The 15787-nt window shown below is 44.5% G+C and overlaps 1 protein-coding gene across 1 annotated transcript; it reads left to right on the forward strand.

The window, feature by feature from the left end:
• Positions 1 to 421: 421 nt before the first annotated feature.
• On the forward strand, positions 422 to 15133 carry sbk1 (SH3 domain binding kinase 1). Its single transcript, XM_085169594.1, has 4 exons — positions 422 to 1319; positions 7876 to 8117; positions 8821 to 9023; positions 9451 to 15133. Exons 1-4 carry the CDS (start codon positions 1282 to 1284, stop codon positions 10273 to 10275), a joined length of 1308 nt encoding a protein of 435 aa, XP_085025720.1. The 5' UTR covers positions 422 to 1281; the 3' UTR covers positions 10276 to 15133.
• Positions 15134 to 15787: the final 654 nt, after the last annotated feature.

Here is a 15787-nt window from a genome sequence, read left to right on the forward strand (position 1 = left end):
CTTCGCATCCAAGATCAGTGCCTGACCTCACAAATGCATTTGTGGAAGAGTGGTCAAATGTTCCAATAAACACACTCCTAAACCTTGTGGAAAGCCAAAGGTGGACCAACATCTTATTAAACCCCATGGATCAATAGTGGATGTCACTAAAAAATCATAAACGTGTGAAAGCATTGCATTCTCCAAACAAACCCAGCTATGTCTGCTCTTCCCTGATGATGCATTAAAGTCATTCCCATTACATCACGGCGTTTTCCTCAGTCCAATCTGTTGTGGTTGGCAAACAAGTGTGGCGGGAGGCCTGTTGATTAACATGTACAGTAAAGGGGGAGCTGCCGGCAGTGAATTAATCGAAAGTCTTGCCTCGCTGTTACCTAATAAGGACAGTTGGCAAAGTCACCGTGTGAAGTACACGCAATTAGGGCCATAAGCTGTTGAATTACGCAAGAGCGGAGAAGCCTGCTCGTTCAAAGCATGAATCAAAATTTAAAGAAGCCCCTGGAGTGATTTTAGGCTCGTTGGGTGGGCGCGTCCGGCGCTAGGACCTAGGACACGTGAGCGTATTAGTTTGCCGGAGGGGTGGAGACGGCGAACAATGAAGAAACTGACTGGTAGGACCTGCAAAGGAGAAACATCTGAGACACCCCCCTCCCCTCCCCTCCTCTCTCCTACACCCACTGTCCAACTCTAGAGCGACGGACAGTACGGACTGACCGGCCGTCAGTGACAGCGGGGCCGCTGGGCTGAGTTCAGAGAGGAGCGCAGGAAGCACGCAAACGCGTCCGTGCGTGCAGAGCGGAGCTGCGCTGAGGTTCCTGCGTGGATGCGAATGAATGGGTTCGCCTCTGAGTGTGTATGTGTGTGTGGTGCTGAACTGGGTCATGCGGACCACTGGAGGAGCGAAAGATAAACACGCACCCTCCTCATCCTTCTCCTCGTCCTCATCCTCCCGCTGCACGGCAGGTTCAGATGGTGGGCGCACAGAGGAGGGATCCCAGCATGTGTCCCCATCTCAGCACTGAGCATCAGATGCTGCTTTGATTCCATCCGCCTCCAAAGAAAGTCTCAAACTGAAGAGCATCTCCAGAAAGGCGTCTTATTTTGGCTAGCAGGCTGCCCGTTGTGAAACTGCGAAGGCTTTAAGGTGTTTGTTTTTTTTTGTTGTTGTTGTTTTTTAAGAACTCTGTGGCGCTTCTGAGTAATCGATAACAACGAGGAGAACCGGATCAAACGGATCGGCGCTGAGCAGAGCAGAGCGCAGAGGCTCTGCTCGCCGAGCGGATGCAGGACCATGGAGGAGAGAGACAGGTCGCCAGCAGGTGAGTGAGTAACATCTTACATGCACCCCGAGGTGACTGAAACCGGGTCAGCCTTCATGATGCATGACACTGCAAATGAGAGAGGAAGGAAAGAAACAGCTGAAGTAGAAAATCTTTATTTTTTAGTGTCCCAATTTTTATTTGCGATACTTTAAATGTAATAAAACGCTTGTGCAATTAAAATCTGGTGCTCCCCACTCTGAGCGACTTTCAACTTTGACCCACTCACAACATATCCGTGCATGAATAATACAGGAGCACATAAAAATATCCCGGTGTCAGCACTTATTATACAGCACAGCAGCTTTATCTTTTCCCCACCACCAGGCTATGAGTCATTCTAACTGGTGTTAATGGTTGAGAAACGACCCGATTTGTGTTTTTATCCACATTATTTGTGATACCTGCATATATCAACCCCCCCCCCCCCTTCTTTTTGTTATTCAGTCCGCACTGTGGATGTGAGGGCATCCTGGTCTTTAATGGCCCTTTCAGACTTTGTCCAGAGCAGACAGGTGATATCTCATCCTTAATGCTGTCTAATGCATTTAAATGAGAAGTTGACTTGAAAATCCTATATAAAGCACAAGCTGGAGGCTGGTAATGGACTCTAACTGAAACACAACACCAGCCAACGGTTGTATATAAAGGAGCTGCAATTGCTGAGATTTCTTTCTTCTTTGGCAGATTTATTTCATTTTTTCTGGTAAAGTAGGAGACGCACATTATTGACCTGAACGGTGTGAAAACAAAACACCCCAGAGATGATGTGATCTTAAATTTGGGCTCCACGCTCTTAGCTGAAACAGAAAAAGCAGTGTGAAGTCACCCAAAATGTTCCAAACAAACCCTGCAGAACTTCTCCAGCTTCCACAGATAGCTACATTAGGCTATAATGGGCAATAACCAGCTCCAGCTCCAACTAAACCCATCTCCGCCCATTGACACCCACGTGCACGTGACTAATACGCTGTCTTTAATAAAGTTTTGCCCGATTTAGATCTCTTTATCAAAAGATCCCGTTTAAGCAGGCACGGTTTGCCTGTGCAGTGGCTGTCACGGTAAAACATGGCTGCCCAGAGGACACAAAGAATGCAAATGGATTGTCAATTAAAATGCATAGAAGACATGAAGCTCTTTACTCCCATTGCTCAGATGTCTGGCCCCTGCTGGGTATAAAAAATACACAAACAAAACAATTACATGCAGATTACATCCTAGAACATCTAATGACACCCAATTAGTGCACATATTGTGACACATGTGCTTGTGTTTTCTCTGTTGGCTTCTTTTCCTTCTTCGTCCTGTGCGAATAACACTCTATAGACTCTGTTATTTAAGGCCTTTTTTCAGTTTGCGTTAATATGGCGTTATTCTAGTAACTGGTCAGTCAATTCTTGAATTGTGTCTGTTCTTGTCTTCAGCTTCAGATTTAAACGAATAATCTGTCACCGATGTATTTAGAGAGAGATAAAGCAGAGTTAGTGAATGCAGCCTGAGCAATCAGCATTAGTAATTGTGCTTAGAGGCTATTGTGTTTGTGCAAGATAACAAAGCACCATATACTGTTAGCTTGCCTTGAAGTAGAGGTTGTTTTTTTCAGGGTTGGGGGGAGAAAAAAAAGCAACATCCTCCTTAACGGAGCTGTTACATCATTTAGCTACACCCCCGTTTAAACCCCATTTTACCGAGCTCATATTAAAGTCACATTCCCCCATCTTTGTGACATCACAGGGACACGAGCTGTGTGGTTACTGAGGAGGCAATGCTTCAGTTCTCTCACTGGATTTCCACACCATCTTTCTCTCTCTCATTCTCATCACTTTAGGTTACTGGATTGTGAGGCTGTAAGAGAGTGAGGGTAGCTTACAGCTTCTCCCATAGGCAGCTTATTGCACCGCTGACAGACATCACAGCGAGGGTGACGTTGATTTTTGATTGGCGTTTATAATCAGATGTTTACAAGTTCTTATACCTCAGGCCTTAATCGTAAACTACAATAATGATAGCTGCTATTCTTAAGGTTGTTTTTTTCATATTTTTTGCCCTTTTATGTCACAGATAGGCCTTGGTTGTCGTCTTTGAATGACATGTCCTTTGCAGCGTCACCCCTCACAGCTAACCACCGCTCTCAGTCCTTGTTAGGGAAGGTTTAACCTTGGGTTATCCCATACAGAGTCTTTGGTCTTTCCAGCAGGAGGCAGCTTTTGTTCCAGGCTGTGTGACATACAGCAGAGGGAGGGAGGGATGATGGGGGAAAGAGGGCAGAAGCGAGGCAAGCCAGGAGCAGGTTACTGCAGGCTCGGTCCCAGCAGGGGTTCGTCCATATGGGCAGCTGTGCAGGGCTGAGAGCAGGTGATTTGTCTGTGAGCGTCTGCAGTCTGTGGATACTGGTTCACCTATCACAGCACAGCAGGACGGAGGCACTAAACCCACCAACTCACTGGGCATGAAGTTTTGTTTTGCTGACGAAGGAGATTCAGCTTCTTTTTTTAAAAAAAGTCTGGGCAAAGAACAGAGTGTCCTCCCTGCAAGTGGCTGTCAGGAGGAAGCCATTTAGTTTAGATTGAATGATCAGTGTTTTTATTCTGCCCACCTATAGCGAGACAAGGAGGAAGGAAATGCAGACAGACCAACAGATACTGTACATGTTGTTCGCTGCGTGCAGTTGCTTTTTTCCCCCAGACAGACAGCAGGAGAAACCGCATTAGTCACGTCGCGTTTCACTCGCTGGTTTCACTTTGACCCAGAGGCGAGGCACGTTGGGCATTTTGACAGTAAATTGGACACAAGAGATCAGTCCTCACCCATAATGACTCTTCTGCCGAGAGCCAAGCAACTAGTCCATTAGTAACACAGAGAGGTAAAGCTGCGAGGCAGGCTCTGCAATCTATTTATTCTTTCATTAGCCCCTTGTTTACATTTTCATCAATAGACAAAAGAGATGAAGGAGAGGAGGGAGGAAGCAGGGACGGACTTAAAAGCACACACTCTGTGTGTGTGTGTGTGTAAAGCTGCTGGATTTGTTTCCGCTCTCCATAATATATACGCTTTATGCACATTAACATATTAATTGGAGATTGATTAATACATTTTCATCTTAAAAAATATTATTATTATCATTATTATATATAATCTATGATGTTTATTTATATCTATTTATATATGAATCTTACCTTCATAAAGTCTTCATGTCCTGATCAAAGTCAGGCCACAGTTCATTGCAGCTGTGCCGTTCACACTCATCACACCAGGAGATCCAGTAGCTCACTGAATACACAATAATTCTCCCTAATGAGCCCCATGTTAATGTGACAGATAGGATTTGTCTGCTTCCGAGCTCTGATTTCTTATGGTAATGAATTGTTGACATTATTACAGTTTATCTTTGAAGGACAAATCGCTCCGTTAAGAGTCTCCAGACATCTCTGTGAAGCTGCACTTGAAGAAGCAAACGCTGAAATGCTCAGATCAATGCCAACAAAACGTTTGCCCTGTTGACTTGCTGGCATACCCTGTTTGCACGGTGACACTAAACACAAACGCAGGCAGAGGATGGAGTTCAGTTTTGCAGGGATTTAACCTAATATGAAATTTGTCACTCCGTCTGAGTAGAGATGTCTGCTTTCCTGCTTGCGTGACGGTGCTCAAAGTGCCATAAAAATATATTTGAAAAGCTCTCCAGCAGTGTTTATCAATGTCAGGAGCTCTGACTTGGATACTCCAAGAAAAAAAAATTGCCTGCATCTACCTGTGTGTGACACCTTAGCTGAGCTGTAATGTTAGCTGGCTGCACTTCCTTTGGGATGACTGGTAAGATTTAAGACCTGCTGATGGTACTATATGAGAGCTAAAAGCTAAAATCAAAGGATCATCCCAGTAGGATTTATTCTCCGTACACTATCATTGCACACAGGAGAGACTTCAGTCTAATCTGATGCAGTGGGCCTACAGATGGACTAACAGTGCCAACCCTGGCTTTTAGGGCTACACCCTCTGAGCATTTGACAGTGGAAGAAAAAGCTAGGAGCATCTGTCACAGGGTTCAACTATGTTTGTCTCCAGCTAGAACAAAAGGTGAACAGCTCGGATGAGGAAACACGAAATGTCAGTCCATCGCTGTGGTGATAATGAAGTAAAACAGTAAGAAGGGGAAACAGCTTGTTACAGTGCAATATCCCCCAAACAGAATAAGAATAAATCTGGAAAACAGATTGTTTCTTTCTTGTACATAAAAAAAAATCATTTGTTTTTTGCAGTTGTTTTTAGGCCTCTCACAAAACGGAAACACAAATATGAGAACAAGCAGCCAATCTAGGGAGCTGTTTTATTTTGATTGAAATGAATAAGACTGGCTCCAAAAATCCCCAGATATGCAAATTCGTCTCGAGCCCAATCTTCATCTGTATGTGGAGCATGTGCGCGTTACCTTGTCTGTGGCCGCCTGAGAGGACGAGGAGGGAGCAGAGGGCGGCGGGGCAGATCAGTAGGTCGGGCACAAACGCTGAGTCGTGCTGAGGCTGACAGCTGCTCCCTCTCAGAGGTAGGAACACAAAGAGCCTTTAATAGAGTGTCACTGTGGGACTGATACACCTGCCTCCCCTCCCAGACACTCGCATGCAAACACTCACACGGAAAAAAAACACACAGCCTCATCCCCACACCTCACCTCCACCTCCGGCTTCACTGCACTGCCTTTTTCCTGTTGTTCACATTTACAACATCTCTGCAGAGCGCAGTTGGGGGGGGGGGGGGGGGGGGCATCTTCCAACCATCCACCGTCGCATTTTTAGGCTTCTTAATTCACCACTGCAAAGGGAAATGCAGGATGGGGGAAGATGTCTTTGTGGGAGCTGCTGAGTAACGCGATTATGGATCCATGCTGGAATGCTCCACATTCGGCCTGTGGAGCTGACTGGAAGGTGCGGGTAAACAAGCCCCGATCGAGGGCTGTGGGGACCACGTGGGGTGGGCGGTCAGAGGAAATGTTCTGTGTTGTGTATCACCAAACCCGGACTGCACTCTGATCTGGAAGTCATCGCCTCGTGCGTCGACTCGCTGAAGGCTACATGCGGCGAGGACGCTCAGCACGAGATGGCTACAATATTCATAGCTTCTTATATAACCGTCTCCACGGTTATGATAAAATCAAGAAACAAGTGTTATCTGCACAGTACATGGGGTACACAGGGCACTCGTTCTATTTGCAGTCTTGGGTTTTTTTTCTTCTTCTTCTTTTGAGAAAGGGTGTTGAGCCAAGAACACAAAGCTGCAAATGGCTGCATCTTATTTTAGGCTTCATTGTCTAATGGCTATATTTAACACATTCTACCCACAAGAGCAGCACCAACCAAATGCCTCGAAAATATACCCCATGCCATATTTTCATCAGCTGAACATCTAGTACTGTGCAATAAGTCAGAGTCTTTTTTTTTTGTTTCTCACCAAAAGTGTACCAAAATGTTAATGGAAACACAGAGTTGATGCTCTTTATTCCGAGCCTGGTTTTAAAGCAGCGGCGCTGAGAAACCAGGCTGCAGGGGGAAAAAGAACAAAGAGCAAGGCAGCTGGCTTTGAATGACGGATGAAAAAGGCCATCAGCAAAAATTGTTTGTGCTGATTTGGTTCCTACTAGTGTTTGTGTGCGTGTGTGTGTGCTCACTGTGCATGATTGGATGATTAAATTTGATTGTGTGTGTCGGGAGGAGGGGGCTGAACAGAGACTGAGACAATGGATGGGATCATTAGGGTGTTCTGCTTCATTTCACCAAATGCTCAATTTTGTGTACTTTATTTGATAGCTTCGGTTTTCTTTCACTTTCCTTTGATTCGCTCAAACCTTGTAACCAATACGTGTGCATCCACTCATCCCTGATATTTAATTTGTTACCAGCGATGTGTGTCTGAACACTCAATTAAACCGCCTATATATATATTTTTAACTCTCGCAGGATCGCATCGACCTATTTCAAACTTAGCGCTTTTGAAAAGCGGCCAAAACTTCGCCGTTGCAGTCATTTATTCCTCACTTTGAGCAGTTTGACAGAAATGCCCAGGGCGACTGTGGCGCAAAAGTAAGATGTGTTGTTGAGGCGAAGCTAATTACTTATACGGACGACGATCAGTTCAGAGCCGTCTCAGATAGGCATGCATGTCTTACCAGCATGTTTACACCTTTAAGCTGTCAGCCCTCTCGATATGTTTCCTTTTCCTTCTACCTGTTGTTATTGATTTTCCCATTGCTGTCTGCCAGTAAGTGCTGTCTGAGTACAGCCACATTTGATAGCTGGACAAAGTGATCCAGAGAGACAGCAGGAAGTACGATACATTTACTGAAAGTTTCCCCCTGTAGATGCCTTCCCTGCATTGATTGTATGGAAATTAAGGTCTATTAAGGCGTTCCTGATTTAACCATCCCTTGGGATGGGCCGTCTAGATGGGTAATGCATGGATATGACACTCAAGAAGGATAAACACGTGCAGTATAGCACATGTATAAAGTGCTAAGCATCATCATAGTAATCTGATTCTAATCAGATTTCTCCTCTCCCATCAGTCTGCCCCACAGCGTCAAGGCGAGCCTGTCTCTTTCTCCGTCTGGACCGGGGCGGGTGGGCAGCGGCGGAGGCTCCCCTACGTCAAAAATGGGCTACTGTGGAGGGGTGCCCGTGGAGGACATGCAGGCCCTGGCCATCACTTCTCTATCAGCCGCAGACGTAACCAAACAGTACGAGCACATCCGCGAGCTGGGGAAGGGCACCTACGGGAAGGTGGACCTGGTGGTGCACAGGACGCAGGGTGAGTTGGTGCAAAAGCTCTTCCAGCCGCCAATCCCGTCTCCAAACTAATCAAGCGTGAAAATTGAAATTTAGGATAGCAGATTGTTATAATCTCAGCATCCACGGTGTGCCAGCGGGCCTCACAGTTGAGCATAACCACTTAAGGCTGATCAGCACGCCGCAAAGTCTCGAGGCACTTTGCTGGGAATTAATTTCAGCAGAGTTAGAAGGGTTGGTTGAGGATTTCTCAGGTTTAGGTTTTAATCTTTTGTTGTAAGAAACCCAAGATTAGAGAGTTGGCTCAGTATAAGCGCAGTATAAGGGAGTGTTTAAAGCGGTGTGGAGCAGAATGACAATGTGTTGGAGATTTATCGAGCTGTATGAGCATTAAGAGATCCTCCAGCTGTGATTGTGAACAGCTGGTTATGTGTGTGACGGAGGTGAGTTTCCTTCACCGTGCACCATTTGCGTGAATGATGAATGAACACAGCAGCTGTCACAAAGAAAGGGTTGAGTAGTCAGAAATATTTCTAGTCCCCGAGAGTATTGGGAAACATTTCCAAATTCACATTAAGTGCTTTTTGGGTAACACATGGACAGTGTTGGACAGCAAAATGTTGGCAGTACTTATGTGAGACACAGGTTTAGTACACCAGAGTTTAACTGTGTTTGTGTGCTCTCTGTGTTAATGTGTGATTTTGTTTTTTTCATTTATGTTTTAGGCACCAAAATGGCCCTGAAGTTTGTTACCAAGAACAAGACAAAGCTGAAAAGTTTCCTGCGGGAATACAGCCTAACAGGCTCACTTAGCTGCAGTCCTTTTATCATCAAAGTCCTGGACGTGCTTTTTGAAACGGAGGACAGCTACGTGTTTGGACAAGAGTATGCCCCCGCCGGGGACCTTTTCGACATCATACCCCCACAGGTAACGCCATCATTCATCCTTCCACCAATCACCGTCCTCATAGTCAGCCTGAGCTGCTCCAATCAGTCACGATGTTCAGTCACGGCAGTTTTAACAAGCTCTCTTGGGGTTGGAGCCTCGTCTTTGTCCCGGTTTCCTCTCTGTGCAAAGCGTTTCACTTTCCTTTAGTGCTTTTCCGGCTGATGTGCAGGGAATGCTCGACTTCAAGGTTCTTCTGAAGACTCATTAAAAATGGCTGGACCGGGACTTAGAACTGAGGTTCTGCGTGTTTCAGTTTTTCTTTATATAACATCGATGTTTTATTGGTACTGTATTCTCACTATAAGGCTCTTTTCTCTGTGTCACCTCTCACCTCCTCCATGTAATGTACCCGTCAGATTGTATTAATCAAAGTTGCCTGATTTTCTTTTCTGTATGTGTCTCTTAGGTGGGTCTTCCAGAAGAAATGGTCAAACGCTGCATGCAGCAGCTGGGGTTGGCCCTGGACTTTATGCACAGTAAAAACCTGGTGCACCGCGACGTCAAACCCGAGAACGTGCTCCTGTTTGACCGCGAGTGCCGCCGCATCAAGCTGGCTGACTTTGGCATGACCCGACGTGTGGGCTGCCGTGTGAAACGGGTGAGTGGCACCATCCCCTACACGGCTCCGGAGGTTTGCCGCGCTAACCGCTCAGAGGGTTTTTTGGTGACCACCAGCCTGGATGTGTGGGCGTTTGGCGTGCTGGTGTTCTGTATGCTGACGGGCAACTTTCCCTGGGAGGCAGCTATGCCCGCCGACGCCTTCTACGAGGAGTTCCGACGCTGGCAGAAAGCGGGGTGTCCCGTGGGAACTTACCCGTCTCAGTGGCGCCGCTTCACCGACGATGCTCTGCGCATGTTTCAGAGGCTGCTCGCTGCTGAGCCGGAAAAACGCTGCGGCGTCAAGGATGTCTTCTGTTTTGTCAAGTACGAGCTGGTCAGCGAGCTCAGGCGCAGAGCGTCTTGCCGAGCCAAGAGAGGTGAGAGGTCAAGCTCTGGAGTGTGCACCGGCAGCTGCACCTCTTCGACGTCCACTTCTTCGCGTTCCTCCCACAGACACCCCGAGCCTTCCACGCCTCCGGGAACATCCTGCCTGCGCCCGGCTCCCCTCAAAAGGAGCGTCCTCTCCGACCCGTTGTCTCCCAGAGAGGAGTCCGGACAGCACCAGTCTCCGGGAAGAGACAAGAACAAAAGCCAGATGGTGATGGCGACGGCCATAGAAATATGTGTGTGATCACACTAGCGCTAACACTGGAGACTAGAGGGCTTTTCACAGTAATAACAAGCTGTGAAGAGGTGTTAATAACTAGCACAGAGAGCCCAGTGAAAAAGGAGAATTTAGACATGAAAGAGAAGCTCAGGATCCAATCCCAAGCAGTGGAAATGGACATCATCAGTCAGTGATGCACACTGGGACAGCTTACACTGACATTCAATACTATTCAGCTTTTGATTTGTGACCAAAGACTGCTTCCCAAGCTGAGAAGCCGTGTTTAAGAGTCTGTTGTCACTCCTCAAGGCAGCTCATTATTGCCACCCTAACATTTGTGTTCTCCTGCCCATACACTGTGGTGGTGCTTATGATATTATATTTAGATTCACTCCGTGTCTCTTTACTTTAGTGTTTATTTATGTCCAGGAGATCCCCCAAATTCTTCTGAACAGGCGACCTTTTCAGACGGAAGCTTGTTATCAGAAGGCAATCTACGCAATTACATTCAACTGCCATTTCTCGGACTTCCTGCAAACTTCCAGTGCATAAAACTCATAGATGTTTTCAAGATAAAGTTTTACAAAGATAAAAATGAAAAAAAAAAAGTAGCAGTCTGTATGAAGCATCTTTTCATGTAGGTGTCTAGACTGAGAGGCAGACTCTCAGCGAAAAGGCATCAGCTCAGGACACTTCAGTGGGTCACTTCCTGTTTTATTATTAACGAGAATCCTTTGAGTGGCTGGAAGACACATCTGCCACATCTTGAACTGCTCTCAGTGAGATTCATTTCCAATTAAACGCAACTGAATGCAGGGATTGTGCATTTTCTGAGTGAAAATGGTGGCGAACACAGGAGGCGAGGAGGAGAAAAGGCTTTTTATTGTTTCTTTTCTACCAGCCGTGTGCGTTTTTGGACGTGTATGTGTGTTTTGGATGAATACAACAACAGGAAAAAAAGCACAAGATTTTTTTGTAAATGAACTCTTGGAGAAAAAGTCGATATTGTACATAATTTGATAGGAGCGCACCGTAATATCAGGTAGTTCAATGATGTAGCTGTACTAATTTTCTACAACAGGAAAGGGTTTTACGGTTACTGTCGGGGTCAATGCATCATATGTAGCATCAAAACATGACAGAGTGTAGAGTCTATCATTAAAAAAATAGATGTGCTATGTAGAAATATCACTTTCTAAATCATCGTAGCAGCTGCTGGTCCCCTTTTTTGTTTTTTTTCTTTGACTGTTTTGGGTTTTAATTTGACTGGGTCTTCACCCTGGCCAGACACACAAATTAATTTATTCCTGCTGTGTCCTTTCACCCCAGCCTAATCACGGGCAACACACATTCCCTGCGTAAAAAAAAATCATTATGCTTCCTGTTTGTCAATTGCAGCAGCAGACTGTCTTAATTTGATCAGTTAAGGCTAACGAGAGCCCCTATGCAGGTCAACACCTTGCAATTGTTACTCGGTATATGTCGCCGCAGCCCCTCTGCTTACTTAAACATTGTCTGGAAGGATGACCTAAGTCTCAGCCATTAACAATGAGCGAGCTGTTGATTGTTCCCGACCGGAGCAGAGCCCCGGCTTCAGCTTCCATCGAGATACTGCTTATTAGGAATGCATCTAACCGGAGCAGTGTGTTCTACGCTTCACTGCGTGCTAATTACCTTTTTTTCTCTCTGCTTGAACTGCTTCACTCTTATGTCAGTCAGGTGTGTGTGTCCACCTCAGCTTTGTGCGAATGTGTTCTCGTCTCATGTAACGACTCCTCCTGTGACAGCTCATCACCTCTGTCCCTGTACTGTTGGTACCAGCGCTCCTCAGGTTTAATAGCTTCTGCCCGCTTCTCGAAGACTAATTGAGCTCCAGTGAACAAAAAAAAAAAAAAAAAAAGTGCTCATCCACAGCTCTTCATGGCAATGATTTAGCTCAGTGAGTCCCAACCTTGAGTTCATGAACCCCAGCTACTTCTGCGGTAGTCACAGGGTACATAGAAATATTAGGTGAAGAAGCTGAAGAGGACTGAGAAGTAAATGGCAACCAAGCAGAATGTATAAATTATCACCAGATTAACATTGATATAGTAGCTCATCCGGCCCATGACCCATCACAAATCAGGCATTAAATTAATCTGTTGGTTGTGTTTCACACACTATGAATTAAAATAATCTGAAAAGTCAAGGAGGCTCACAATTAATCGTATCCTGGAAAAAATCTGGCCACTACTCTAAGAGGAGTCGCAATTCTTATTAAACTGGATAAGTGAATGTCAAACAACAATTGTTAATTTAGTCTTGAGCACAATTTGGGTTAAAACACATCAATGTACAAGTTTAACTATAACCTGACCAATACTTTAAGAGGAGTAGTAATTTTGGTTAATTATGGAAGGCCTGGGGGATTACATAAGCTCAGTGGTTCTTGGGCCAGATAAGCTAAAAATAGAAAAGTAAATGATTAAAATAGATTGCTTAAATAGCTAATGGATGAATTATTAGTTAAGAGAAGTAAAAAAAAAGACAAAAATATTTTGCCAAGTATATTGAATAACAATTTATCAGTTAGCTAATGAATACAGTAGCTAGCAAGATTACAACAAAAAAGTACCTTCTAAAAAAAATTACTAAAAACTGTGTATGATGGATGTGGTTATTGCTACATCACCTCCTGGTTGCTGAAGTCCTTTTTGAAGCCTCGAGTTGAGCTGCTGTCATCTTGGTTGCAAAGTAACAGATGCGACTTGTGATTGCCAGGTCGCTAGCTAATGAGTTTTTGGTTCCACGCCAAACTTAATCTTCATTTTGAAACATAGTATGAGGAAGATTTACAAAACAGACTTAATTTTTTGTTCAGCATAAACCAAAGTAAATGATGGAGTCCCTAAACTCAGTAAATAGACTTCTACATGACTGGTAGTCTTTTTGCAGCCACGGCTAGCGCCACCTGCTGGCGTTCCGATAGAATGCAGGCTTTTAGAAGCTGTGCTAATTTTTTAAACTGTCAATGCTAAAATTGTTACTAGCAGTTATATTGTTAGATAACAGCACTGAGTATCAACTGGAATAGCATGATGAAAGTATAATTCACAGTTGAATCTGTTAGCTAAAAGTAGCAACAAAATTGTTACCTAAACATAATGGATAATTTATGAAAGCAAATGAATGTACTGAAATGTAGGATTAAAGTACGACAATAGTAGTAATGGATGGCCAAAATAGCTAACTGACTAGCTGAGCGTATAGCAAGCTAAAGTTGTCCAGTTTCAGTTATTTCAGGTGAATACCTTTAAATATAAAAGCGGACCGATTTTGAAAGCTGTGGATTTGAAGTGTTTTTCAGAGGCTATAGGGTCACGTCATATGAAACAGGGTTGGGAACCACTGACTTAACTTATTGTACTGAATGACACATTTTCCTCCAGCAAATAATCAAAGCTGATGATGGTCCCTATCAGTTTCCTTGTCTCTTTCCATCTTTACTTGTGGTTCTGTAGAGTTGACCATATCAAGGCCTCTCAGAAGGATGTACTGTATACTGAGATGTTGGCTGCCTCAAAGAATTAATCAAAGGGTAATCCTTGAGTAGATGGTAGTGAAATGTGAATTAGCTCTGCCTTAGAACTTGTTGTTTACTCTATGTAGGATCTACATAAAAGAAAAAGACAGGGATTAGACTGACCTTCAGTGTGCATTAGGAAATGTAAAGTAGTAGTATAACAGCACAACACCGAGTAAGGTGTATTGCAAAGTGCAACACGGCATTACAGTGCGTAAACTGGGGCGAATTTCAGACGTGAGCAGCTGCTGCTTTGTTTTAAATCAGAGCCATTAGCATCATCAAACTGCTATCTATTGTTCTAATGTGTACTGTTGTTTCTCATGGACTGTTATGACAGGAATTGTCAAGTTTAATGATGAGGTGTCAAAATCTATCGAGTTTTATTTTAGCTCTAGAGAGAGTAGCCTTCGTCTTAGCCTGTTTTTTGTTTTTTTGTTGAAAAATCGTAGAAGCTCGTGTAAATACTGTATGTACTGTGTCTTTAACAAAATTTAAAAAGGAATATACAAAATGTTAATATATGTTGAAATAAATTTATGCACCACATTCAATGGCTGCTGGATATTTCTGAGGGTAATTTAAAATACTGTGGGATTTTTTTTTCTGTCACTGCAGGCAAAGCTTATTCACCGCAGTTTTGTGTTGTCCCAAGACCATTAGATGAAGGTCAGCTACAATCATGTGATTTCCCAAGGCTCTGGCTTTCGTCTGGTTTGCCAGCGAGCCCCCTAGACTACTTGAATATGCTGACTTCATTCTGAAAAAGCTCAATTAACACATCAGTAGATAGGAGCTATCTATGGCCCTCAAAGAGCAAGTGAGTTCAAGGATGGTTAGAATATGAAGATGGGAACCGTTATCAGCCCACCAGCCGTCCATGCTGCATCTCAACTGTTGTGTCAGAGTGGAGGAGTTGGCTCAAGTTGTTATCAGGCTGACTTTAGACAGTGGGGCAGCAAGGGGTGGCATATCTGTCACAGAGCGAAGCTAATCAGTTCAGACACTGCAAGAAAAAGGAAAGGTCAGCCTTGGCACACTGGGCCTGTGTAGTAGGGGGAAGGTTGTCCTTTGTGATGGCCTATTATCCACCTGTAAAAGCCTACAGCAGCCCTAGTGGTGGTGTGGTAATTGTGTTACCTGCAACAGTCAAACTGACTCAAAGTTGAAGAATGTAATGCACAAGACAGGACATTATCCCTCACAGCGACTTCTGAGGACATGCACTTTTCCATTATTAGCTGTCTCAACAACAATCTGAGAGGCTAAATACCAAAAGCATTTTTTTCTTTCCAGATTATTCCTTAACTTTAGCTTTTTTTAAAGACTGACAGCTAAACTAAATTGAATCCCAGGGCTGGAGATGGCTGGATGTTAAGCCTTCAGTAGGTAGTTCACAAAGGAAAGTGATCTTCCCTGGATGCAGCTGTCTCTGTGAGATCAAGTGTTAAATCCTCTTTGGTTATGCTTCCTCAGCAAGAGCTAATGTCAGCGTGAGGGGCCTGTGCGGCTGACTGACAAGGAGACCATTCACAGATTCGTGTCAGAATACCGGATCTCAACCACTAACTACCAGGTTTCACCTCCTCTATACACCGCTCAAGCAGACGTGGCAAGATTTCAAAGTGTCGGCAGCTTTATGTTATCACAGCGTGAAATGGTTCTCAGAAAAAAAGAGGCTGGCAGAACCTTGCAGTTTCATTGAATCAAAGCGCTGGACAGGTGCACTTGCAGCATGTATACCAGGTGCAGCTGAGTGGCTTAACATGAAAAAAGAAAACACGGCACAAGTTAATCCTAAAAGTTGCATGTGGGTGGATGCAACTAGATTGCTGACCTGTCCAGGTTGTACCATCTATCGCTCAAAGTGAGCAGATTGATCCAAATATCGATTCTATCGATATTATTCTATCCCCCCCCCCCCCCCCCCCCCAATTTTTTTTTAACAAAATTCAGTGGCCTACATACTGAACT

This window comes from Neolamprologus multifasciatus, chromosome 8 (assembly GCF_963576455.1).
Source record: "Neolamprologus multifasciatus chromosome 8, fNeoMul1.2, whole genome shotgun sequence".
NCBI lineage: Eukaryota > Metazoa > Chordata > Actinopteri > Cichliformes > Cichlidae > Neolamprologus > Neolamprologus multifasciatus.